The sequence below is a fragment of the Pleuronectes platessa genome, chromosome 5 (assembly GCF_947347685.1).
Source record: "Pleuronectes platessa chromosome 5, fPlePla1.1, whole genome shotgun sequence".
Taxonomy (NCBI): domain Eukaryota; kingdom Metazoa; phylum Chordata; class Actinopteri; order Pleuronectiformes; family Pleuronectidae; genus Pleuronectes; species Pleuronectes platessa.
Window position 1 is genome coordinate 6265038 of NC_070630.1, and position 26805 is coordinate 6291842.

At 47.0% G+C, this 26805-nt stretch overlaps 1 protein-coding gene across 1 annotated transcript in view; it reads left to right on the forward strand.

The window, feature by feature from the left end:
• The window catches only part of robo2 (roundabout, axon guidance receptor, homolog 2 (Drosophila)), a 154718-nt gene that overhangs the window by 8352 nt on the left and 119561 nt on the right, over positions 1-26805 (forward strand). Inside the window, exon 2 of the mRNA XM_053423405.1 lies at positions 5127-5453. Within this exon, the coding sequence (XP_053279380.1) occupies positions 5127-5453 (327 nt within the window). The remainder of the gene's footprint in view (positions 1-5126; positions 5454-26805) is intronic.

Genomic DNA, 26805 nt, shown 5'->3' on the forward strand with positions numbered 1-26805 from the left:
GAACCCTTATCAGCACATAACACTTCATCATAAACAGAACCCAAACTGTTCTCACGTCCTCCTTCCTCTCCCTCCCTGTGTCTCTCTCGTTTCCCCTTCAGTGATCTCTCCTCCTCTGCAGCGAGCAATGTGCATCAGGCCGTTTGCAGCAATATCAGATACTCTGTTTCCCACAGTTATCTATTTATATATTCCAACAGCAAGGGGGAGAGAGGGCAAATACACAGATGCAGAGTCAATACGACCCCACTACGCCGCTGCCCGAAATATACACCCGGTGTGGAATTCAATCTAATGTTTGTCGGAGGCAGGCATGGATGCAGCGCGAGGTTGGGAGCAGCTCCTAGAATTACCCTTGTGTTTGCTTTCAGAGTATAGATCTTAGCAGGAGTGGGGCGGGTGGGAGTGGGGGGGGGGCTGTAAGCAGGGCACTGAGGTGGAACAGAGCCCATCATGTGAGCCCGCTAGCTGGCTAGCTCAGACTTCCTCCCTCCCCTGCAATACAAGATGAAGCGGAAGAACCTGTGAACGCCCTTCACTTCACTCTCTGTGTCTTCTCTTCTCTGTGTATCCGAGGCTGTACCCTGTGGCTGAGCTCGGGATACTCTCCAGCAGATACAGTAGGTTGTCTTTAGTGACACCTCACCGAGATGAGCTGTGTGTCTGGTGTTGAGGGGGGGGGGGGGCAGGCACTGACAGCCCGCCATAAAGAAGATAAATCTCGGCTGCAGAGCGGGCTGCTCGCGAGTGTCATGGCGGGGCCAGTGCAGAGGCGTGGACGGCCAGTAACATCATCCCATCGCTACCCCCAGTTTCCCCCAGCCGCTCTCTCCCATTTCCCCTCTGATGACATGACGGATATGACTCCGTCACCCTCACAGCGAGGCGAGGACATAGCAGGACAGGGAGCAAGTGAAGGAGACGGAGAGATATTGGAAAGGGGGGAGGCCGAGACACGTAGAGAGAAAGAGATGGAGTGGCAGAGGTTGAGGAGAAACGAGAGGCAGGGGGAGAATACATTTCAGGATGGACAACATAGATCTCATGCATAATTCATTCCATCTGAAATTTCTTTGAGGTTTTCATATTTTTTCTCTTTTGGTATTCACTGAGCTCACTGGGCTTCAGCACTTTCTGCCTGAAATGCCTCCACCGCCTCCCTCCTCACATTACAGTTCTACTGAGGCCCGGCCTGGACCTTGTTTTTTTTTTCATGTTTGATGTTTTATGGATGTTTTATGGAGCCTCAGCGACTGGAACTTTTTTTTTGCCTTGGTCTATAAGGTTGCTGTTGGTTACCTGTGATCAGCACACATGTCTGTTGGCCCGAATAACTAATATCTCTTTGGGGAGCCCTTCCTTTTATGCCCGGGCTGAGACTGGTGTGGGTATTGATTCGGCTGGTGGGCTGGTGGGCTGGGATTTCTCCCGGGAGCTAATAAAAATAATTACAAAAAGATCATCAAAGGGCTGACCTTCTGTTGCACACATGAATAAATCTGTGACAAAGATAATAGAAAAAAAAAATACAAATCTATGTGTGTGGTCAGTTGAATCTGAGGGAGCGTGAGCTGCTGTGTTTTCGTCCTGGGTTTGAACATCAAATTCGATGTATATTTGACGTTTCTCTGCCTTAAGTTAAATTCCAGTGACAAATGTGAAGGGATTCGTTGGAAGATGGAAAAGACACAAAAGAGGGAGGAAGCACTGGACATTTCTTGGACAGCAGCATTACAAAGTAGCATCCGATTTCAGTGAAGCTGACATAAGTAGCCTGAAAGAAAAGGCCGAGAAGGATCAGCTTCCACCTCAGTAATCCCTCTCTCCGATTTCACTCTCTGTCTGCACGCTTGTTTGTTTGTTCTCCGGTCCCCGCTCTCCTCCAGGACGGGGATGACTTCACAGCAGTGGTGAAAAGTAATGGTGGTGTTATCGCAGACAGGGGGAAACGCAGCGTTTTGATTGGAGCGTGTGCCCTGAGACCCAGTGAAGTGCACTCGCCTCAGCTCAGAGAGCACTTGATTGCACAGCACCAATGATCGCATTAAAAGGGCAACAGAAAGCCCATTTACCGTAAAGAGAGTGAGAGAGGGGGCCCGATAGGAAGCTGAAAATTGACTTTCGCTTCTGTGAGAAGCTTAATCTGATGGCGCCATGCTGCCTTCCTGGACATCACACATTTAGGGGCAAGTTTGAGAGACAGAAAGAAACAAGAAAAGATATATAACAGTCAAATAGGGTTTACATGTTGAGGTTTTCCAATATCAAGATTGATGAGCATCTTTCAGAACCTACTCTGTGGCATATGGGGTCACTTTTAACCTTTTCTACCTCTACACCCGACTGCCCTCCTCTCAGGAAGCACACTGACCAGTCCCCTGCTCCCGCCTTCACCTCTTCTGGCAGTGAAAGGACAATTGTAGAGGCATCTGCTGTGTTCATTTTAACAGGAAAGAGGAGAGCAGATGGAGACTCAAGGTTTAAGTGATTAGAGGGCACTAGATTGGAATACAAATTGGATTTAAAGAAATTACACTGATATAAATCCAATGGAGCCACCGTAGTTTGGTGCTGTGCATGTGCCCCGGCCTCAGTGGAGAGCCACCACAGGGCCGCTGGATTATGGGGGAAGCAGATGCTCTGGTAAGATAAGAATAAATATGCATTTGACACTGAGCGAGATGGGGGTCTCTTCATGTCTGTCCTTTATCTTGCCCTTCCATTTATCAATGTCACGGTGTTAATTACTCCTTCATTTATTAAGTCACTTCCTGCCAGAATACAAACTTGCCCCTGTGCCCTGTGAGCCTGGCTCTGACCAGGGGACTGGCTAATTTACCGACTATTGGTGAAAGACAATAGAATCTTGCCAGATACTGGAGGGTTCTGTTCGACAACCAATAGGTCATCTTCCGTTCTCCACATAATGCCAATGAGATTAGATCAGGGACTGCGGGACCAGGATATCAGCACCCCCCCCCCCCCCGACTACAAACCCCTGTCTGTGTCCCCACTTAGTGCAAGACACCGGGGCTGATGACTAATCAATGACAGGGAAATGGAGGGAATTAGCCCAAATTAGGAAGAGGAGAGAATAGACTGCCTCCTGTTCTGGGGTCAATATGCTACTGTCTGAAGCCTGATCCCTGTTAATTTAAACAGTGGACTAGTGCACATTTACTCCGTTTAAATGCATGTGTTTGCATGTGTGTCTGTGTGCACACACATTCACCACACACAGAGTCTTTGAAGTGTATTTTGTGCTGATCAGTGGGATCGTACCTGCGCCTGTCCTTTTGCCCGCAGAAAAGACCGTGGCACAGCTTGTCCCGGTTTCCCCCGGGACATGCGAGTATGAGGGGTAGTGGAACATGTGCAGACCCAGCCAAACAAAGACCTGGACCCTTCCACTACTTCTCCTTCCATCTCGTGTTGAAATTAGCACTTACATAAGCACAAAGGCCTTCGTGGTGCACTGCTCCTCTGTACGGCTCCGTGCTATTACCCGACTGCTCCACACCGCAACGCCCCGGGCAAGGGCACAGTCATCAACTCAGCTCAATCACACGCACACCTGCAACAACTCATTTTAAGACAAAAAGAGTCCAGTGCTGCACTTAATATAAGCGGCCTGTTAATGACTGAGTCAGGGTTATTGATGATGGGTATTGAGTGCGGTTCAAAAGAGAGAAGATGAAGAAAGAGCTGTTGGAAAACTTTTCCTCATTCCCCATTCCCTTTGCTGTGTCCCTTCTCGTTTGATGCTGGATCAAACTCTTTGATTGTTGCCTCTGTGATGTAAATGTGTTGCTAACAGCATCTTATCACCGCGGTTAAGACCCGGTCACAGTCGCACAGCGCACTCTGACTTGGGGGAGCATTATCTTGACTGCCAGACCCCCAGACCTCACCCACTGCACGCCCTAATGAAAAGGAGTGGGCCGGGGTGTTCAGCCACCAGGGGATTAGCATTTGACATCAGTCTGGACCCCGCCATTCATATTCACATCACATGTGTGCTTCAACAACAGTGGACTCGTACTTGTTTGCACCCCACTGAAAGCCAAATATGTAATTTACGCTTGTGTAAAGGTCAGATGTTAGCCAACTGTATGCGTTCATTCTCTGTTCACTCATGGGCCCAATTACCCACAAGCCCTTGCCCATAGGAGAGGCCAGATGGCTGCTTTTTGGCCGGCCTGAAATGCTAATTAAAGGCTTCAATATATGTGTTTCACATGGTTCTTAACCAAGAGAAACCTAAATAACTGCAGAGCAATCTGTCCAGTCTTCATCTCCAGTGAGAGTTCCTCTGCTTTTACGCCTAGATTTGAATTAATGTTGAATTCTCATTATCTTGTGAAAAATGCAGATAAGTTTGGTCCAGTTCTTGCAGATTCTTGTGCTGTTTTTGTGGTTTCCTCCATCTGTGCAGTTGCTGCGTTTGCATTGCTTCATTTTCAGTGGAGTTGTTGCTCGATGGAGATGCTCTGTTATTCTTGTCATTCACAGAACACATTGTTAACTTTAAAGATGTGCTTAAGCACAAGATGCCGCTCAGTACTTCTTAGCTGCGTTTTCAAATCAAAATGCACACGTGGCAGAATCATCTTCTCAGGAGAACACGTCTTGGACAGCAGTTTTCCTCCGAGGTGTGGTGCAGATCATTCGATAGGAAAACACTTTGAAGTGGGAAAGTAGTCGGCTACTTAATTTGTGTTTTTTTTTTTAAAGCTTTGTTTTATTAACCTCAATATCACAGATTTGCCTCAAGTGTCTTTGCTATCATCTGTACATATTCTTTCACCCTCTATCCTGAGGTTATTTAATTACTCTTTATTTATTCAGCCGTTCAATGACATACTTCACATTCTGCTGTGTTTTAGCTTCATCGCAGCCACATCCTGTATATCCAGCTCCAGATGTCTTCTGAAGCTAAATGGTTCACTTAATGAACTTGTTGTTGTTAAGTGTGTTTATTCATTCAACCACTACCTTTCCTTTGTGTTCAAGGAAGAGGTTTTTTAGCTTGAGAATGTTTTATTTAAATAATCAAACAGAAAACCAGCCCTTTCCTGTGTGCACTGTTCCACTGTTCTTAATTACACGTCTTCTTTTTCCTCCAGGATCCCGTCTGCGCCAGGAGGACTCCTCACCCCGGATTGTGGAGCACCCCTCTGACCTGATCGTCTCCAAGGGGGAGCCCGCCACCCTCAACTGTAAAGCAGAGGGGCGGCCGACCCCGACGGTGGAGTGGTACAAGGATGGAGAGCGGGTGGAGACGGACAAAGACGACTCGCGCTCCCACCGCATGCTGCTGCCCAGCGGCTCCCTCTTCTTCCTGCGGATCGTTCACGGACGACGGAGCAAACCGGATGAGGGGGCCTATATCTGTGTGGCACGGAACTACCTGGGAGAAGCTGTCAGCCGCAATGCATCTTTGGAAGTAGCATGTGAGTCAGGACTTTTTTTTATTTTCTCTCGTTGCTGTGCTGCCAAAATAATGTTTGCTCACATGATTTATAAGTAATTTGACTGGACGACAAAAAGTCTCAAATTTGCTGCCTCCAGAAAATGGACAGACTGGATTCACATTCAATATATACTATATATATATATATAATGTAATATTCAAGCATGTCCTTGTTTTTTTTTTTCCGATTAATCCATGATGGGAAATGATATTGGCTGTAGATTGACAGCAAACAAATCAAGATTTGATTTGACGCAGCAGTATTTTTAGAGTTGATTGCATCTTGCTCTCTGTGTTGGAAAACACGCTGATCATTTCCTGTCGGCCTGAGAGAGAAAGTCATCCTCCACTGCTGATGATATTTCCCACCACATATTTAAATTAGATTCCATATTGTCTTACCTCAAGGCAGTTGTATTGATTTTATCTGCAGATCTTTGTGTTTCATAAAGCTACACAGTCAGCCTGCATGTGATGGTGGAGCAGACAGGGGGTCTCTCACAGGTGGGTGGGGGTGGAACAACAGACAGTGATCAAAGTCCTGATGGACATTTGTCCCAGGCTGCCTGGACGGTGGTGGTGAGCACTGACAGGCAGAACCTGAGATGCAGCTCAAATTACCTTTGAAGATGAGCCTCCCCCCCAGCAGGCTCAGGCTGGGCTTCCTATGGAGCGGCTCCCAGGGGCCTCAAACTGCCCAGGAAGTGGAGTGGAAAGTCCTTGTCCGTCTGTTGTTGTAACTGTCAATGCTTTTAGTTGTGTAGCCCTTTGTTTCAAACAAGGGTTTCCTCTGTACGGTGTGTTTTTTGGATGCTTTGTGGTTAGTGTAATTAGCCATGGTATTGAGGACTTTGAGATCTTGAGATGTTTACTCTAGGGTTAGCATCTTCTATTTACCTTCTTGCAAAATGCTAATCCTTCATTCTCTTTAGTGGGCATAGGACAAGCAAACATTTTGTTGATTTAACATTTGGAAATGGTAAGAACAGAAGAGACAGGAAGAACAATATCTTCCACTTTATACACATACAGTGCAGGTTGGGTCTAAGATGAGGAAAAGGTAATAGGACGAGTAGTTGGTTTGTGATTGGGGAAATGGACTTGTGCGTTGGGGGGAGGAGGAGGAGGAGTAGAGGGGTTGGTCCCCTGCTTTCCCAAGGGCCATCCAGCAGCCCCCGTGCAGGTGCTAACTGTGTGACAGCAGCTTGATCTATCGATTGCTTGTAAGAGGGTTCTCCTAGTTCTAAATGAAAATTCATGAAAAATTGATGAAGTCTACAGATTATTAGATTTTTCCCTCCTCACACCGTTTCTTCACCTTTCTTCTCAGTATTCTCCCTCGCCTGTGTAACGCGAGTTGAGCGGCAGACGGGGGTTGAATGGAGGCATTGAGTAGTCGCATGGCTTAAAGGTGAGGGGTGAGAGGTCAGGAGACGGGGGGGGGGGGCTCAGGAGGCGCTAGCAAGGTGAAGAAATAAGAGCAGACAAATGATCGGTATTAACCGTGATACTGGGTCTGAGAGGAGACTAGTCAGGATTAATACACATTTGGTATTTAATAACCAATCGCACTGAATTATCTGAGTTCCTGTATTGTTCTGAACCAACACAGAATAATACAGAATATCACAGCATCTTTGGGCACAGACTAAATGAGCCACTGCCTGGTATACCAATGCCACCAGAGGGAAACCAACCTTAGGCTAACTCCCCATCAACATGTAATTGTTTGTCTAAGTGTTGTCCCATCACCCAGTTATTTTACAGGGTGAACTAACATTGGCACTAACCCTCAAACAGTTTTGCTCATTTCAACCTGATCTGACCCAGCTTGGGACACCAGCCACTAAACAGAGATCCCACTGCATTGAGAAGACCTCTCATTATCCAAGATGTGCTTGTTTACCCTGAACCAATCAAAGCTGGCACGAGTCTGTTATTTTTCCATTTTTATAGAGGCATGTCAGCCCAGCAGAATCAGAAGGAAATGACAAAGCAATGCATCAACGTCAGCTTCTATCCCACCATGACGGCTCTGCCTGTTTCACACAGATGTTGATCTGCCTCTGTAGCTACCTCTGCTGTCGACATTAAGGCAAAACAATTCCCTCCATTCCACGTTTGTAGTGTTTGAGGCAGAATAACATTGTAACATGAAACAGTCTGTAAACATTTTTTTTATTGATTGTGATATATTGTGGGTGTAGTGTTGGTGGGTCGAGTGCAGTTCAACGGGGACAGTCACCACTACTGGATCATGAAGTGCAATGAAGTTTTATTAAAGTGGAATCATTTTTTAATATCAACTGTTTTATCATGAGCTGATCAGAGCCCTCAAATAAGCGTCACACAAAGTAGAGGAGGTGGACAAAAGAAAAGGAGTTTGAATTATGTTCGTAGGAGATTTTAAGGACTTTTTCTTTAATTTAATGACTCGCTGCAGTTTTAATGACGAGCAATATTGGGCAGGGGAAGTCCTGAAGCTGATCTGCAGGATTCATGTCTGAGGGAATCAAGTGTCTGGTCTCGGGGAAACAAAGTGAATGGAATCGGTGCAGTCTAATTGGGATTTAACACCTCAAGTAGAATGCACTGATGATCATAACTCTTAAATGAGTAATATACAAATATTCTCCTCTGCAGCATGTTTGTCTTTTGAGTATTTCCTCATAGACTTGAAGGGACATTTCAAAGAGGCCATGTCTGGTTTGTTTTCGGGCCTTTCAGCTTCCAGCCAGGTCTTCGGGGGGGGGGGGGGGGGGGGGGGAATAGGGAGGCAGAAATGAGGTGGGCTGCCAAATCCCGAGCGCCGGCTTACTGCAGTGATTAGCCTTATCAGGTCTTGACATCCGTCTAGCGATTGTAATGCGAAAAGCTAATCTCACAAGAAGAAGCTACATGTAAATCTATAACCATGTTGAACTGGGTTTGTGTTTATGATATGTCTCTCTCTCTCCCCCTCTGGCTTCTGCCTCCCTTTTTCTCCCTCCCTCCTATCGAACACACCTTTGCCCCCCTTCCCTTCACGAGTGGTTGAGCAGGACCCCGGCGAGATAATTGAATTGCAGCTCTGAAACAGATTGAACTCAGTTTCCACTGAGCAGAGTGGTGCGGCTGCATGCTGGACATCAAGCTGGGCAGCACTCACCACTCTCTCTGTCGGAGGAGGAAAGGTGGAGCGGAGAGGAAGAGGGGGTGGAGGCCTCGGAGAGGTGCCTCTGCATTATTAATATGGGCCAGATTGGGGGGGGGGGGGGGGGCTTAGTCCTCCAACCAAGTGTTAGATGTTGAACACGTTTTTTTCACCAATGGACGGACGGGAGCATGAACTGCTTTGTGTTGTCTGAGTCAGTGGTGCACATGCAGAGTTGGATAATAATACTCAAGCACCTCTCTGCTGCATTAGGGAAGAGACGTCGTTAGAGCTGCTGTTCACTGTCCTGTTGTCAGGAAGATAGAGAAGTTGTAAAGTGCCTCGAGGGCATCGGGGCAGTCTGCTTCGTAACCCTATTCCTCCTCCTCCTCCTCCTCCTCCTCCTCCTCCTCCTCCTCCTCCTCCTCCTCATCCTCCTCCTCCTCCTCCCGTCTCTCCACAACCCACTGCAGGCCAGCTCCCTGGGATGGATACGCTGCTTATAAGAGAGAGGATGTGCCCCCTTTTCTCTTTTCAGAATAAACTAGGTCAATGAGCAGGTTCATAAATCATTGTGAAGCCTGTGTCAGAAATGCTAGCTGCAGCCACTGCAGCTGAATAAATTGCTAGCGCTGCGGATATCTATGTATATGTTAGTGTGACAAGGCACACCTGGGGCGATAGGCTCCCAAGGAATATGTTAATTAGCCCCGTGTCTTCAGGTGGATGGATAGCAGGCGTACGCGCTGCTCCAGATAAAAGTGTTTAGGGCGAACATGTTGCACTTTTAATTGAGTGTTGGATGGGACTCGGGCCCTCTGACATGTATGTGGTTGTGTGTGTATTAAATGCAAGTAATCTTCTGCGGATGGAGGTGCAGCGGAGGTGTGAGGACGCAGAACCTCGAGGTGTGTATCCTTTACCTCCTCTTCAGTTGTAACCTTTTAAAAAATGCAAATTGCAGAAATGAAACAGATGTCTTGGGTTTGGGGCTAAATGCCGTTTGGAATGCGATTGGATGACTTTAAAAAAAGGCTCCTTTGACATCATCTAATGTACCCCTACCGCAATTAAGTGAATCGTTAGGTAGCATTTGGTGCTCGTACAACAAGGTAATTAGTGGGAAAATGGAGTTGGGAGAGGTGTGAGCGGTGAAGAGAGGAGGAGGGGACCAAGCTGTTCCTGTTGTGTCCAGCATGAGGGGAAGCTAATAAAGGGACAGGCCAGGAGGAGCAGCCCAGGTGGGGAGTCAGGCTGAGCTGCGCTGCTGAGGCTTTCACAAGCTCATCTGGACTCATTATTGCATTTCAGAGACGGGAGAATGGAGTGACGAGTGCACACAAACCGCACACACTCGCCCTGACTCACACATATGTACACACACACACACACACACACACAACTGCCCCTGCGCTCCTATAAACCCCCGGTAGGCAGAGGTTTAATCTGCAGCAAAAGTCCTTGAGAAATAATGAAGGGTAATGAAGGAAGATGCAACAATGCAGCCATTATGGCACATCAATGATGCATGCTCCAGTTGGAGATGGAGCACTGTCCCAAAAACTTAACTCTAGCTAATCTGTATTTAAAAATGTTTTACTCTCCCAGCATGTTTCTTTGTTTGTGATGAGATATATAAAAACAAATAAAATGCACTCATTTCTTCACCTTTGACTGGCAGAGTTGTGGTTCAGAGCTATTTATTATCTCTGGTTTAAAGAAAACCTGTTCATGACATGATGAGAAGAATTCTTCAACATTTTTCTTTAATTACATCGGGTCACATGGTGTCTCTCTCCTTCCACTTGAACAAAATAGAGGTAATTCTGCCGTTTGAGTACTCGGCATATATATTGGTAATTGTAATGGCTGTTGTTGTTGTTTATTGCCCGAGCTAAATTGGTATTTGCTCAGAGCAGATAGACGTCGTGATGTGACCGAGGAGGAGCGAGGGAGTATGGATGCAGAAAAGGTGGGAGTGTTGTCCTGCGATAAGAAAGATGGCGAGCGCAGGCGAGGGTGTGAGAAATATCTCGGCCTGATAAACTGTGAGAGTAAAAAATCCCTGATTAAATGTGTCAGCTCCGTGTCTGTGCAGCTGGAGTCTGCTGACCTCTGTAAAGAGGTGTTGTTATCTGTTGGGATTTAGTCACACGATGGCCACACACACACACACACACACACACACACACACACACACACACACACACACACACAAACACACGCACAGCAGAATGCAGATTGCTCTTATCTCATTTATCAACCACAGATGGCTCCGGTAAATGAGAATTTCCAACCTCATCCCGAACCATGAAAGAGACTGACCTGCAGAATGGAAACTGAAATTTGAAGACTAAGTTCTCGCAGGGAAATAAATCACAGGCCTACACTGCAGTGACTACCAGCACTTTGACCTTTCTCTGACACACACACACATGGAAGTAGCTCATTCTCACACACACGTTATGTCCTGAGACTGCACTTTTTACTATCCTCAGCGGGCCCTCGTGTCCCAGCTCTGACCTCCCCAACTCCGCCCTGGGAAATAGACTGTCTGCGTAAGCTTCTTACCTTCAGAGAGAGAGAGAGTGAAGTGCTGAAGATGGGAAATAAAGAACACCTATAGAAAACAACCCGGCTGTGCCACTGTGTGCTGCTGAGGAATGATAGCAATAGTGGAGAAGTGCTGTTAGAGCTGTAAAGTGAGGTGAGGAAGTATAGAATGATCGTTTTGAGAGAACCAAGTTTGTGACGACCTCCGACCAACTCTCTCCGCCCCTCCTTTTCTCTCTCTCTCTCTCCCTCTCTCTCTCTCCCCTCACCTTTCGACTCCCTCCGCCGTGTCACCTTCCGGAGTACAAACTGGATGAAACAAGTGTGTGGCACTCCGTCATGGATGCCACGGCCCATCAGCAGAGGAGTGAGCCGTCAAGCGAAGAATGCTGAGCCAGCCGCTTCTCACGCCCATTAGTGCCCGGCAAGATGAAGCACCCGTCGCACCGGGTTTTTGTTGTGCCTCTTTTATACACCCTACTCTCGCTCCTTCACACTCTCCCTCTTTCTCTCTTTATAGTGACAGTGTTATTGATGGCCCCTCCACTGTGACAATGCAGGTCTATTGCTTTGTCTTTGCCGCTTGCCTCCACTCTTCCTTGCCCCCCCCCCCCCCCACCCCCTCCCCTTCCACCCCACCATGTGACTGAAAAAATGAATATTTGCATTAACATTGGCTCTCTGAATTGCACAAGCTGGGAGGTAAAAAGAGAAAATGTTAAAAGTGAGCACCTCAAGACAAGCTTTGAGAAAATATACTTGCCCTGCGTTGACGCTTCCTTTTCTCCAATCAGACGGTTTTCAATGTAGCCAGAGCTGTAAATTATTGAAATCTATCTGCAGGCGGATTATTGATCAGAATTAAAACACAGACAGGGTAAGAGAGGCTGCTTTCATGGTCTGATTGCACTTTGATTTATTTTTCTTAATATTGACTTTTTCCACACCCTGTGTAGTTTTCAGTTTAATGTAGATTTACTTTGATCTTAAAGGCACCTTCTAGAATATACATTACTTTATCAGTCCAACAGTCTCTCTCTCTCTTTCGAGCCTAACACATGGGACACGGTTTCACAGGTGTGCTCTTCACCAGATAAATGTGTTTGATGCCACTGCATTTGCTGATATGTGGGCGAACAGACAAGTGAGTGATAATAATATTAATCAACAAAAGGGACCATGGGTGAAATCCCTGTAGATCTGCCATTGAGTCCAGCCAGGATTGGATCCTATGACCCCTGAAGAACCCTTTGGCCTCTTCTATCCACCCCAGATCTCTGTCAAACCATGATTCCTTAACCCAGAGCTCCCCTCCGATGAATGTGTCCCCGTAGTGACTGACCTCCCCCACCCACCTTCCTCTCTCTCTCTCTCTCTCTCTCTCTCTCTCTCTCTCTCTCTCTCTCTCTCTCTCTCTCTCTCTCTCTCTCTCTCTCTCTTTCTGAGACTGCCAGAGATGGTAATCCATCATACGGAGCTGGGGAGGAGGTGACAGGGTGGAGGGCTGAAGTTCACGCGCTAGCTGATATGGGTTAGAATCGAATGTCGCTGAAATTGATTCACCCTCTGGAGTGTGGAATGGTGTGTTATTTCTGCACTGATGTCCCTGGTTCAAATGCCCATTATTTCCTTGGTTACTTTCACACACACACACACACCCCCGTAAACACACATTTATTCACACGCATACATGCCTTTTGTGTAACACTGTAGGGTGCACACAATGCTGCCGGGGGGATTGATCTCATGAAAGGGTCAGGACTCGGCCAGACCCTCGATTCAGCCTGTTTATTTTGGGTTACAACTGTCACACTGCACACTGGCCTTCTGATGGATACGTCTTGTTGGAAGCAAACACAAGTCCACATATACTCTTGCACCCACACATACCTTTTCAAGGCAAACAACTGTTGTGGTGGCTTTTCTAGTTGTGCAGACACTAAGGACGGTCCCTCCTGAAAGTTGCCTTGTGTGAGACATGGTGTTCCAGCTTCATTAGATTTGGAACTCAACTGTGTTAATAAAGAGAAGGAAACTGGGGAAAGGGACACAAATTGCAAGTTTGGTATCTCGTGTGCGACTTTGTTAGCGTTGTGGTTTTTCCAAAAACTGTTACCAAGTTTCTCTTGGCCTTGCACCACAGCAGAGCTATCATGGGTCCGGGTGTGTTATGACTTTGCCATCTCTCGACGGCATAGATAGATATTGTGTTTGTCTTGGACAACGTTTGCTGCACAGGACACCTATGAGCCACCAGAGCCCTGAACAGCTGCGCACCAGGGTTGAAACCTGATCCTCCTGTCTCTCGCCCTCTCTCCATCGCTCTCTTTCCTCTTTCCCCTTCTCCACTCCCTCCCTCTCTCATTTCCTTTCCTGCTGTTTGAAAGTGATACTCAAAGCATTTTGGTCACTTTCAAAAGTGAGGGGAGACAAGATCAAATGTTTAGGAGGGTGCTTTCGTAGACAGCTGTGGTTCCATTCCATTTTACTGTCTGACCTTTACATGACTGCACCGCTGCATCCAATGGGCATTTCAGCAGAGGAAGTTGATTGGCTGCTGTGTCTAGTTGAAGGTGACCTTGTGTGGTGAAGAGCTAATGGCTTCCCATTCCGCTGTGTCCCGACTGCTGCCTCTGCTTGTTAGACTGTTCTAGGATCAGTCCGAGGTGAAGGAGGGGACGCAGAGATTTGTTGTTGTTGGTTCAGTGGCCACCAGTTCACTGCAGGATCCCTAGCGTCACCTCTGTTGAGAAATAGACGCCTTGGTTCTGTGCTTCAGGCGAACACGTGGTTTCATAGAGGGAACCCGGGTACCTCAGCTATGTGTGGTGCAGTGAGATGATATCACATAGTGGATGATACTGGGACTTGTGGTATGTGTGGCCACCTGCTTCTGCAGCTGGCAGGATGATTAGCAGCTAGCAAGGCTACTTATTAACCAGCCAGAATCTCATCCAGCCAAAGGGACAGACATACAGACCGGGACACTGACAGACATTGCACTTTGCCAGATAGGAGCCTCTACATCGGTTGGCACAGGAGACACCAGGCAGACCAGACCACTTAAGCACTAGCATGGCCAAAGGCCAACTGAATAGAAATCAGAACACCCTATTCAAATGCTAAGCAGAATCTTATCTCTGTGCCTCTTGCTGCTGGCCCTTGTGCTCTACACTGTCCAGGGCAAAGCTATTAACCATCACGCAGATGCCTCCTGTGTTTGCCTGTGTGTCTCTGCACTCGCAAATGTGTGTGTGTGTGTGTGGTGTGTCGTTGTCTGTGTGTGCGCACTCTTAAATGGGTGTATGTTCAGTTGTCTGTCTTCTTCTTAGCTGTGATGTTCTATTCAGAAGGAAAACTATTGTGAAAGATATTTCTGGAAAACACATTGTGTTGTTAGTGTGTTTCCACTGATTACTGTTGATGTACTAGTAGAAACTCGATAATGCCACACGGAACAGCACTCACCACCCAGTGAGACAGAAATGAGGGCGGTGAATCATCTTAAGCTCCGCTGTAATTGCGGGGATTTGTCTTGGATCCACCGAGATCTTCTCATTCCACAGGAAATGAAATCTATTGACACTGAGTGATCACCGAGGGGTGTGTGGCTAACTGATGAGCGTGCTCATTTGACTCCACCGATCTTTAAAAGCCATTAACGCTCTCCTGTTTCATGCGCAAATTAGGCCTCGGCACACAAAGGCACCCAGGCACAACAGCACATGGATCTCGGGGACTCGTACACAACACCTGGTTTGTAAATGCACATGCACACACGTGTATGTGCCCACACGTGTACACACAAACACACACACTCTGAAACAGATTCCAATCTGCCTCTTTGTCTTCCAACTGGCACAGTGAACGTTTGCCTATTTGAGGCCTAAATGACACAGTAAGGCAAAACTGAACCCCAAGACGCCGCGTGGTAATGGAGCTGAGAAGAACATCTTAATTGGCCAACATAGGCCATGCACCGGCATTAACTGTGCAATTTACATGTTAGCTTCTTCCTGTCGTTCTTTTAAAGGTCCCCGTGGTGTTCATGAGGAACAGACGCTTGAATTACAACTCTGACACTTCATGAATATCGATTTGGCTGCTGCTGCCGTGCGGGAGGTTATGGAAAATTACATTATTCAAAACATGTTGAGTGGAATACATCTGCAATTAATCTCTTGTTCTTCGTTTATGAAACTAATGCGTTATTAGTGTAATTGCCTGTTTTGGGGAATTAACTTATCCTCTCTCACACTCAACCTTGTTCTGAGAAAAACATCCTGAACATTGAAAATTAAAGTATTTAGAAATATTGTTTACATATTTTTTATTGATTTTACAAGCCCTGGAGGATTTATGTTAAATTGCTCTTTCTTATCAAATTCTCAGACTCAAAGCAGAAGGAAATGTCCAAGTGAATTAAATCCATTCACAGCAGTTCACAGGGTTGATTGGCTGCCTGTACCTCTGGGTCCAGATAGGCCGACCTCTGGCCGCCTCTCGCTGTGACCTCTGACTGACCATCGATTGACCATCATCTGACCCCATCGCTTAAAAACAGAGCGCCACCCGGGTCCATTTAGAAGTCTGGAGATCATCTCATATGCTGCTAATGACGTTATGCTAGTGTTATTGGGAGATGTATGAAAGGAGAAATAGCCAGGGAAGTGCAGGGTTATTCCTGTGTCAGAGGAAGAGAAGCACAGGCAATTCAATAACAGGCTAAAGGATATGAGCAACCGTCAGCTTTTTCATTCTTATAGAACTCAAGTTATGGTATTACCGCAGTTACCTCAAAACTTAACTGCTTCATGACAAATTCAGCCCAGATTGGTTTTCTGACGTCCACAGACCTTCACCCTCCTTTATTTAGCCCGGTTTATCGTTTTACACTACACCGCTACAGTTTCTGCTCGGTCAGACATTTTGTGAAACTAAACCTTCCACATCCCTTTCTGCATTTGCTGAGTGCCAGGCCAGATTTTTGTTATCTCTCCTCAGCATCTTCAGCCCCCATCCCTCCTCTGTGTCTCCCCTATCCCCCTAACTGCTGCTCCCTAACTGGCTGTAGATGATAACAGTTTCAGCCCGGCAGAGAAAACGCCCATTCTCCCCCCCCCCCCTCGCTATGAAAAAAATCAAATAGCAACCTGGTGACTGACTGTTAATAAAATTAGCTGAATTTCTCATAAACCTTAATAAGTAACTTGACTCGATAACGGATGCTGATGAGGGCAGGAGACAGCAATGTAATTGGGAAGAGAAAATAGGGTTTTCTGGGGGGGGGGACTCATTCATCTCAGAATCACTCAACGGGGCCAACTGGGGTGTTGATTGTCGTAAATAATCCTGGACCTTCAATTTTCACCCCCACCCCCACCTCACCACACGAGAGCGTCTCACTTCTTCTAACTGCATCCACACGCCAGCAACACCACCCTCAAGCCCGAGCTCTCTCTCTCTGCTCGGGTCTTTTCTCACACGCAGCGGGAGGGGGGGGATGGTTGGCCCAAGAAGGTGGCGTCATTAACTTTGTTGAGTGGCAGACGTTAGACGTGCAGAGGGCTGTCCTGTCCCACCCCCCGCTGGGTGTCCCTCGACCCCCATCACTCCTCACTGTCATCCTCCGTCTCTGCGCTTCTTGCTCCTTGATGCTCAGTCAAGGGTGGACAAGAGGATGCATGAAGAGTCCACGTATCTAATATCAGTGTCATGGGTGTGCCATGGGATTGTTGGCGTACATTTGTGTCATACATGTTTTCTTGTGTATGTGCGGTCCTGAGAATGTATTTGTTGGCATAAATATCAACCTATTAGATTGATTTAAATTGACCCGGGACCTTGACAAACTGTGGACAGTCCACTACACCGCACAGTGTCAGGAGTTCTTATTGTTCCCACCAGTGTGGCACGTGCTGCTGAGCTCCCTGTGGCGTGAAGCCGTGTCTCATTAATCACAGGCCCTGTGCTGGAGCCCTGACAACCCACAACCTGGTGGCCTACCACCTCCCCTCGTGTAAGCTGGGACGGCTCTGCGCTGTTATCTGTGCACAGAGAGAAGGCAGCACAGCAGTGACAGAGGCCCCTTGGTCATTTGAGCCAACCCCCCCCTTTTTCAGTTGGAACTCTTCACGTCATATGTCTCCATCCGAGCTTTTTGGCTGTCTCTCCCTCATCTCGGGTTCATATGTTTTGAACCTCGGGGGCAAAGGTCAGTGGATTTGTCAAGTCATTAGGGCAAACTCTCAACAGCATCAGATGTCAAGAGAGTTGGCTGACCATGACGGAACGGAGGCAGGCACAGACCTCTGCTTGGCCGGCCACTTCCTTCTGAAAGGACAGCAAGCGAGAGAACTGTCTTTTTGCTAAGCCCACTCGCTCCATCTTCCTTGGCGTCAGTTTGTGACCGGGGTGATGGGGGTTGTGGTAAAAGTGTTTTTTAGATATTTAAGGGGGGAGTGTGAGGGGCTTGTTCGGGGTCCAAATCAGGCTTGTGCTGTGGGGTGCTGGGGCTTAAAATGGTGCCATGGTCTAGTTGTGTCATCGGCGTGTAGCTGAGCTGTCACTTGTCTCTAATTGGCTTAGATCATCCCACGAGAGGCTCAAAGCTCACTGACCCACCCTCTCTCTCTCTCCATCTCTGCCCCTGTTTCTATCTCTGCCCCTCTCTCATTAGATCTTTTTCCTCAGCCAAGTCAAGACAATGATCTCCACAGGGTCCTTTCCATTGGGTGGTTTGATCCACAATCTCTCTCTCGCTCTCTCTTTCTCTCATTGCAGCCGGCTTATCATTCTCTGCCTGGATCTACAATATGTCCTATTATTGGGGCGAAATCCTCACAAGGGACAAGCTACTAGAATGATGAGGGAGAATGCAGAGGGCAGCTTGATCTACCACTGATTGGAGACCTGATTGATCCGGGCCCTGGGGTCGTCACAGGGTCAATACAAGGACTGATGACACTACGGTTCATCTTCAGGGAATAAATCTATGGCGGCACTTTCACATGCCATTACACCTCATATCAAACCAAACAATTTATATGAGATGTCTCCCTGATCACAGTTAAAGATGCATCCGAGCAGCTCGTTTTCCGGTGCTGCAATCAGTCAGCCTTTCTGAGTCCTGCCAGAGTGGGTGTTCCTTTCTCCGGCTGTGTAGGATTTACGATGTGCTACAAGGGTTCCGGGGATGACCCTCTAGTGTGCATCTCTGATGATGTTCTAATTGGATGGGGTGACCTTTCCTCACTGTAATTTTGAAGCGTCCTTGGTCCTTGGGGGGTGGGTAAGAGATTAAAAATGCAGCGAGGGTGGGCTGATTGATGTGTGCTGCGGTTGGTGTGGCTGTGGATGGACAGTGACAGGTAGACGGACAGTAACATACGAGTCCACAGCTGTTGAATGGGGAGGGATATACAGACTGATGCATGGGAGGTTGCTACAGCCGGCCAGACTGATTGCTGCCTTCTGGTATATTATCCCTTGCAATGGCTACAAGGACCTGCTACGACTGAGTGGTGGGGGGGCGGTTGATTGTTTGGTCTGTGTATGCATCAGGGCTGCGTAACATAATTCATGACAACGCCAACAACATGGCCATAACAGTAGATCACATGGTCCATGCACCGTGATGAAGTGCAGCATCATGTCCCATAAGAAGGTATTTGTGTCTTTGGTGGATTGGTTGGGGTTTAAAACCTGAAAGAGCTTCACCAAGGCCTTGTATGGTGTCATGTAATAACTGAATTGATCGTGAAACAAGGTGCATCAGGATCAGGTGTGATTGAGCTCGATGACTGATTGATCACATCGAGTGTGAGGTTGTATCTGATCAGAGAAGCGAACTGCAGTGTTGAGACAAAAAGAAAAACCTTGAGCTGAATGAAGAGACATTGTGTAGGTACCCGGTCGGGATATGTGGAGAAAGAAAAACCACCACACGCAGATATTTATATACAGTATACATATTTATGTAAAGATATTGAACATTATACTTGCATTCCTCTATCACAATAATACCCTGCAGTAGCATATTATTTTTATGGATATAAATGCACCATCGCTGTAAATGTTTGTGGGATAAATATGGTTTGTGTGTTTGTGTTTGTGTGAGCGGATCCGAGTTTATCCCTGCATGATGCTGGCTTCTACTTTGCTTTGCATTCATGTACATCACTGTCGCCGTGCTCACAAAGCTCCCGGCATATATTTGTTTATTGTGTCAATATGAAAATTGCGATGCTTTTCTTTGTAGCTGGAATGAGGTGAAGTGTGGTGAATGGGCTTGTTTTGGTGCATTGACTGGAGGATCCTGTTTTGACAGTGTGTGAAGCTGGAACTAATTCCCTGCATATTTATTTGACTTGGTCTAAGCAACGTAAGCACTAACCCTACTTAATATTCCAGGGCACGCCGACAGGAACACCCTTTTGGTGTTTCAACGGCGTCAAACAGCCTTTGGAAGACTGCGAGTGGAAAAATGCAGCTGCCTCAGAATGTCAAAATAATTTATGCTCCTTTAAATGAGCATCGATGCATGAATTATTTTTGAAACTGGAAGGAAATTTGCTTCCCTGGCTTTCTTTTACTATTTTCATCCCAGGCTAATATGTGAACGCTGTGCTAAAGTGCTGAGAGGGAAACAACCCCCTAAATAACAGATAGCCTTCTTCCCAGAGTATTCCAGTGGCCGTTAACTGGATTCATCAGCTTGTGCGCTTTTATTGCTCAATACAGATGACGAGTCTTATTGTAAATTAGTTGTTCGGGTCCAAGGGTCCCATTGTATGTTTTATATACGTACAGTCTGTGTCCTGCAGCGTATCTTTCTTCTCGTGTTCAGATTGATGCATTACTCATTGATCCAGACACCCAAACAACCAAGTTCATTTAAACCCTTCATCTTTATTTCCCCTGCATCTCATTCAGCTCGGGACAGCGAAAAGGGTAGAACAAGATGAAAAGACCACGAGGAGGGAAGAAAGCCTCATCCCTTTCTCCCGGCCATCTCCAGCAGGCTTGAGGCGTTTTTTGTATGTTTAGGTTTGTGTGTGTATGTGTGTGGACTGTATCTGAAAAGATCAGCTTTAACAATCTAGGCAAATATCCGTGAAAAGGCTTGTGAAAGGAGGGCATTGAACCTCCTGTAGAACAGGTGTGTTTTATAGCACTGTATTCCTCCTTTGGTCTTTAATGCTCTACGTCCATCATTTTGAGTGTGTGTGTGAGTGTGTGTGTGTGTGTGTGTGTGTGTCTTGGTGGCTGAAGCGCCAGTGTAGCGTTGAGCCAGCCCCAGCAACAGACCCAGAGTCAACCCTGTGCCATGGAGCTGCGGGGAGCGCGGCTAACGAGGTGTCCAGGCAGCTGACGGCTTTGTCCCGCCGCCTGTGAGAGGCGACGGCACAAAGAGTCTCCTGCAGAGAGTCCTGTCTGTTCTTTGTGTCTGTGCCTCTCTCCTCCGTCCAGCACTTTGGGCTTTACAAAGGGAAGCAGCGCCAGGCAGCGTCGTGGCATCAGGTGGACGAGGCGCCTGTCCCCCCCCGTTTTCCTCCTCCTTATCCGTTGACTCTCTGGACCCCCAAGAAAAGCATATAGCTTTCATTTGGGCTATTGTGTTTGGCTCATGGGCTATTTTCACTGAAGCCCTGGCAGATATCTATCATTTCAATAGCTCCCCTATCCTCTTTTCTTTTTCCACTCTTCTTTCTTTTCCTTTTCTGTCATATTATACTGAAGTGAGTGATGATCCGGAGGAGCAGGCAGCGCTCAGTCACGTGTTTGCCACTTGTATTTGCTCAGTCTTCCATCTTCCTCTCTTTGCTCTCCTCTCTAATTTATGAACTGCTACACTTGAGTGGGCCTAGCGCCTATTAAAACCAGCACAGCGCCCATGTTTGTCCTGGCCTTTCCTGCTCCACAGGAAGCTCATCCAGATCCCCCCCAACCCCCCTCTAGTTAATGCCACTGCAGGGGGCGAGTGAGAAACATGGACACTTTTTGTGGATCCTCTGCCCACTGGAGGGAGAGCTTTGACGCTCCTTTTAAAAGGCCAAAGTCATTTGTCTTTGTTGTTCTCCGTCTCCCAGGGACTGTTTAGAGAGAAAGAGACAGCGAGAGAGATAAGGAGTGAAAGGGAGTAAGAGAACATCCCTTTCTTCGTGGATATGTGAAGGTTTTTCATCATGGCCATTGTACTGGAAGCTGTGTTTTGCTCTACTCTACATTCAAGGCCTTCTGATAAGTGTTCTCAGCTTTCTATTGCCTCATCCTCACAGCTCAAAACACGAGATATAAAACGTGAACAGATTCCGCTGTCATGTATTTGATAGTTTATTCTTTTTAAATTGCTCAGGTTTTTAGCATTTATCTACTGATATAACTCAAACTTCCCCAACTCCATACCTGTGTTCATGAGCCTGTAAGTCAATGTTTAATCATTTAGACAGCAGGTCTGAACAACAGTTGTAGGATTTACGGCACCTCCGAGCAAAGACTCTGATTTCCAACCCCTTCAACCTGTGTTACAGTCTTCTCCAGTGTTCAGAGACGCTGTTCCTGCTCTGGTGAGTCAGCTTCATGATCTGAAAATCCATATGGAGGCCAGACATGCTCCGGTCATGCAGAGGCAGACACCGGTTCTAACAAAGAATCCACCCCGTAGGCATCGAGCGTTGGATTCACATTGACAGCACAGCATCACTGCAATGTTTCATATGTGAATGTACCACTTGCTGAGCTCAACCGTAGTGTTTTCATATTGTTGTAGTAATCGGATTTAAAACAGAGGAACACGGGGGCAGACAACCAAGAGAAAACCACAAAAAGCACAGAAAGGTTCGAATGGATGTCGTCCCAAAGGACTACAAATCCCCACTCCGAAATCGTATTGTTTGGAAACCATGAAACCGGATTCCTGTAACAAGTCTCTGATCAGTGGAGCCTCGGCCCAAAGGACTCAATTAGACCAGAACGGCCCTCTCTGACCAAGCCTTTAGTTTGCCTCCTGCCCTTCTAACAGCATGCTGCCACAACTGCAGCTGAGCTGTTTAATGCCCCGGACTGGGAGCACGGCCGTACAGCACACTGAGCAATCGCATCACTCAGCCTTCGCCCATCTCATTACACCCCAGCAGCGCCAATCCGCACCAGGGTGTGTGTGTGTGTGTGTGTGTGTGCAGGCACGCAAGTGTTGCTAAACAGTAAACCTGTGGCACTCCCCTTGACTCTGTGCTTTAATTGGCGACACAAGTATGGTAAACATATATTAAAAACACTGGCAGAAAAATAGCAGTTACTGAAACATCCTGCAGTCGGAGGCAGTAATCCAGAATTTAATTTCAGTCATTTTGCCCTCCTTCACTTATGATTAGACTGAATTATGATAATTTCTTGATTATGGTTTGGCCTCTGCCTGTGAGCCGGAGGACACTCCTCGTCTGAGCTCAACACAAGACAACAATAGGGAGCGTGTGCGATCCACTGGAGGTGCAGTGTCAAACACTTCCACTAACACAAGCTGCGGCTCCTGTAGCACAAGATGGACATGTTTCAAACACACTGTTAACAATGGTTGGTAGAAATATTTAACCCTTCATCCATGGCTCCACATCAGATACGTATGAGTCACCTGTAAAGTTAATAATTATGAAAGGTGAGAAACAGGGAAAACATGAAATAGCTTGGCTGATATCACGGGTGCATGAATGATTGTATTTATGATAATGAGTGTGTGTGTGTGTGTGTGTGTGTGTGTGTGTGTGTGTGTGTGTGTGTCAGCAGACAGGCCAGCAAGCTTCTTAGCTCGTCTCAAAAAGCAATACCACAGGGCTGATTCACATCCAATCAGTGATTCAATCTGCGAATCAGATAATACAGACTGGATCAGCCATATTGCTTTCTTCACACGAAAGTCAATTAGCCCTTCATTTAAAAAGCAAAATTAGTTGTTATAGATTTAATAAGTGACCGGGGCCGTGGCGGACCGGGCAGAGCCTGGGAGACAGTGGCTGGAGGTCCGTGGGGAAATGAATGCCTCCTCACCAAAGCCCACTGGTAATGACTTCTGTTTAGTCTTGATAATGTCCACTAATTGGTTAATCAAAGACAATGGCTCTCTACATATACCTCCCACCTTAGCAGCTCCTGCGTGCTTCATCGAACAACAGCTTAGAGTATAAAGCCTTGAAATCCCCATTCACTCTCATCACTGGCAGACACACCTGGTCGGGTTTAGTGTATGCCTGCAGCAAGATGTACGACACATCCATTCACTGAATTAATGTTAATGGATGTGCAAAACCTCCCCCAAAAAATATGCAGTGTTCTTTCTTTTTTCGTACATCGTGTAAGAGGATAATGAAATATTATAAAAGTAATACACTTCATCTCATGCGAGGTGTCGGCACTGGTCAGAAGGTCGATAGACAGACCCTCAGGGCTGGACAGGCACCAAAAACAGAGCATTGACTAAGTGTCTCAGGGCCCCTCGGAGCCGCCATCATGGGGTGAGTAATACTCTGTTTTCTCCATAATCAATTAGTAAGCCTTCATTAGCCGGGCCATTCATTATGTTGGCGTGTCAGGGCCGGGACATGGTGCAGTGGTCGCCCCTGGTACGGGCATGTCAGTGGGTGCTGATACATGACGACGCTCCCACAATCGCTCTTGCATCTAAAGAGGACGCAGCCATTACTTTGCTGCACAGCCAAGCAAGCAGGACATGTGCGTGGCCCGGTCGGCTTTACTCTGTGGTTACAACACCAGCCAAGTACGCATTATTCACTTCACTTGCACAGCTAGAATAAATATTATTTACTGCTCTCACACAACTAAATATGCATTACACTACATTGCAAAAACACCATTTGCTTTACTTCCCAACTAGAAAAACTGCATCTTGTCAACATGGCTGCTGACTTGGCAACTGTCTACGCCGCATATCTGGGGATGCTTCAGATGGGAAGGTGCAGGCACTCCCAGTCTGTGGCTTTCAATTGAACTACATTGTAAGACATCTTAAACACATCCCAATTACTCTGGTTCCTCATAGCACTAGTGAATATTATAGTTGCCTGTGAGCTGCACTAGGAATCATTAATGTAAAACAGATGTTAGACGCGTTCCCCGGTGCACCAGCTCTCACCACTGGAGTCTGTGCCACTGCATCATCAACTGCTCTGCTTGTTTGGATGCATATTTAATAGCGACATAATTTATTCTACTATATATATATATAAATATATATATATGTGTGTGTGTTTGTGTGTAGATCTGTGTGTGTTGGTTGTCAGCATTTGTGTGTTGGCAGTGTTAAAGACGCCCACGGCCCAGTGTTAGTCCGCTCTCTGTGCGTAATGGCCTGTGCTATAGAATTATGATGAGGGGCAGACAGAGATTAAAAGAGTGGGATATTGAATAGCCCTATGATGGATGAGAGCTGTTTGGGAATCAATTAAATAATAAGAAATTAATCCTGCCAGCGACATGCTCATTAGGGACCTGGTGAAAGGAAGGCAAAGCGAGGAAGACATGTGTCACTTCTGTGTTTTATAATTTTGTCCTTGCAGATTTCTGAAGAATATAGATGTTAGCAGCAGCAGTTTTATTTGAGTGTATACAAAACATGCATTATCAAGCACAATACATCAATGATGGGTTGTTTGCTTTCAGAGCTCTCCTTTATGTTCATACCAAACTGCTGACCTTGTGTAAAGGCCATAGCTAAGTGCCGTTTTCCTTCTTCTCTGAAAAGAAGTCAACAAAAACCTTGAATTCAACGATCAAGTTGCATCTTTGTCGACATACATTTTCATTTTTAAGTGGTGTGTTAAAAACGACAATGCAACCCTAAGGTTTTCATAGTAAAATGGCACCCATCATTTCCTAAAGTGTTCGGCTTGATAACTTCCCCGCAGAGTGACTGCCATGCAGGCGTAAATGATGCGCACATGATTGCATTTGAAAAAGCTCAAATGTGTTTGTGTGTCTGCAGCCTTTGTGTTCGCCCGCTGCAGCTTGATTTGGCTGAGCAGAGAAACCGAGGCGAGTCGACTAATTACTGGAGCAGCTCGTATCAAAGGGCCGCTGAGCGCTGCAGTTACGGGAGCCAACAGATGTGAGCAACAGCTGTCACGTGGAGTGTCAACCTTCGCGGGGCTGTCAGTCTCCATTTGCCCCTGTGCGCCGGTAAATAATGTGTTGTCTTAATTCATTTGCCTTCGCTCGCAACAGCCGGAGTGTAATGGATTCTAATATTTAACATGATCCCGTTCCAGTGTACAATTAGTGTGTAGCTCCACCTATTAATGCCCCCATATTAATGGTGTCTCCCAGGGTTTCCTGCACGGCGGGTTGTGGGCCTAGTTGTTGTCGGAGTGGGACAAAACAATTGGCAGGCGCCAGCGGTTTGGGACCCCATCGGTCCGCCTGCCATTGAAAGCTCTGTGGAACTTCTCTGGTGCCATGGCAGAGTCGCCCCTCCTCCTCCCCCCCCCTCCATGGGGAAGGCCATCCTGATGGCTGGTTCGGGGGGGGGGGGGGATGAGCACACAGACAGGGCTACTTGCCAAGCCGGGCCAGGCCCACTCAGTGCGCTCTCTGTCTGTCTGTGTGTGCAAGTGTCTGCTGGGGGGGCGGGGGGTGGATTCGATGTGGACTGAGTGCTAAGAGAGGATGTAGGAGGGGTGTGGCTGCTAAGTGAGAATGGCCGAGGGTGCCCTCTGTGCAGATGGGGGTGGGGGGGGGGGGGGGGGTGTTGCTTGCTGAGCAGATGTTTTAGGGGTGTATGTTGTTCTAAGGGGTGTAAAGGGCAGCCAGAGGACCATGGAGAGGACATTTGTTGTTCAGGCTGCTCCTCTTGTCCTGAGGCTGAAGAAAAGTGAGGCCTGAGATTTGACAACTGTTTTTGTATCAACATTATTAGAGCTGAATCATATCTTGTGTAAGATTTATCTCCAAATGTTTTTGTATCAAGGGGTTGGGAGATGCATTAATGGATATAATAATCAACCAGTTTCACCCATTGCCTGTCTTTGTGTCTGCTGTGGATATCTGTTCTCTGGTGCACAGACAACATGAAAAAAACAGATGGGAGTTTTCTTTAAGGATGAAAAGCTGTCAGATCAGTGACAGCATTTGATCTGGACATATGCTCTGATGTAGTAGAAGCAAACCCAAGCTAGAGAATCCCCCAATAATCTCTATCATTCTTATTCCATCGTTCTGCCTCCGTCTACATTTATATTACACCTGCAGTCAAAGAGAAGTTCTCTGGTGTTTGCCTGTAGCAGTTTTTTCCATATTTGGTGTATTTTATTTTGTTATAATTGGTGGATAGAGACGAGTCTATGAGTATGGATCATAGCTGTGTAAGGAGTCTCTCAGTGTGTATGGGTGTGAGTGTAGGTGGTGGACCAGTGCTGAATGGGAATGAGATGAATGCTGGGTGGAAATGAATTTCTAAAGGCCATGGTGCTTCATCACGGGCCCCAGCTCTGCCCCATCCCACTCCTGCCTGAATAACAGCAGAATTATCACTCAGAGGGAGGGGAGAGAGCGATGAATACCTCCAGCTACTACACCCTGGGGACCCTGGTACCCCCCCGCCCCTCCCCGCTGCTTTCCCCTCTACACACACACACAC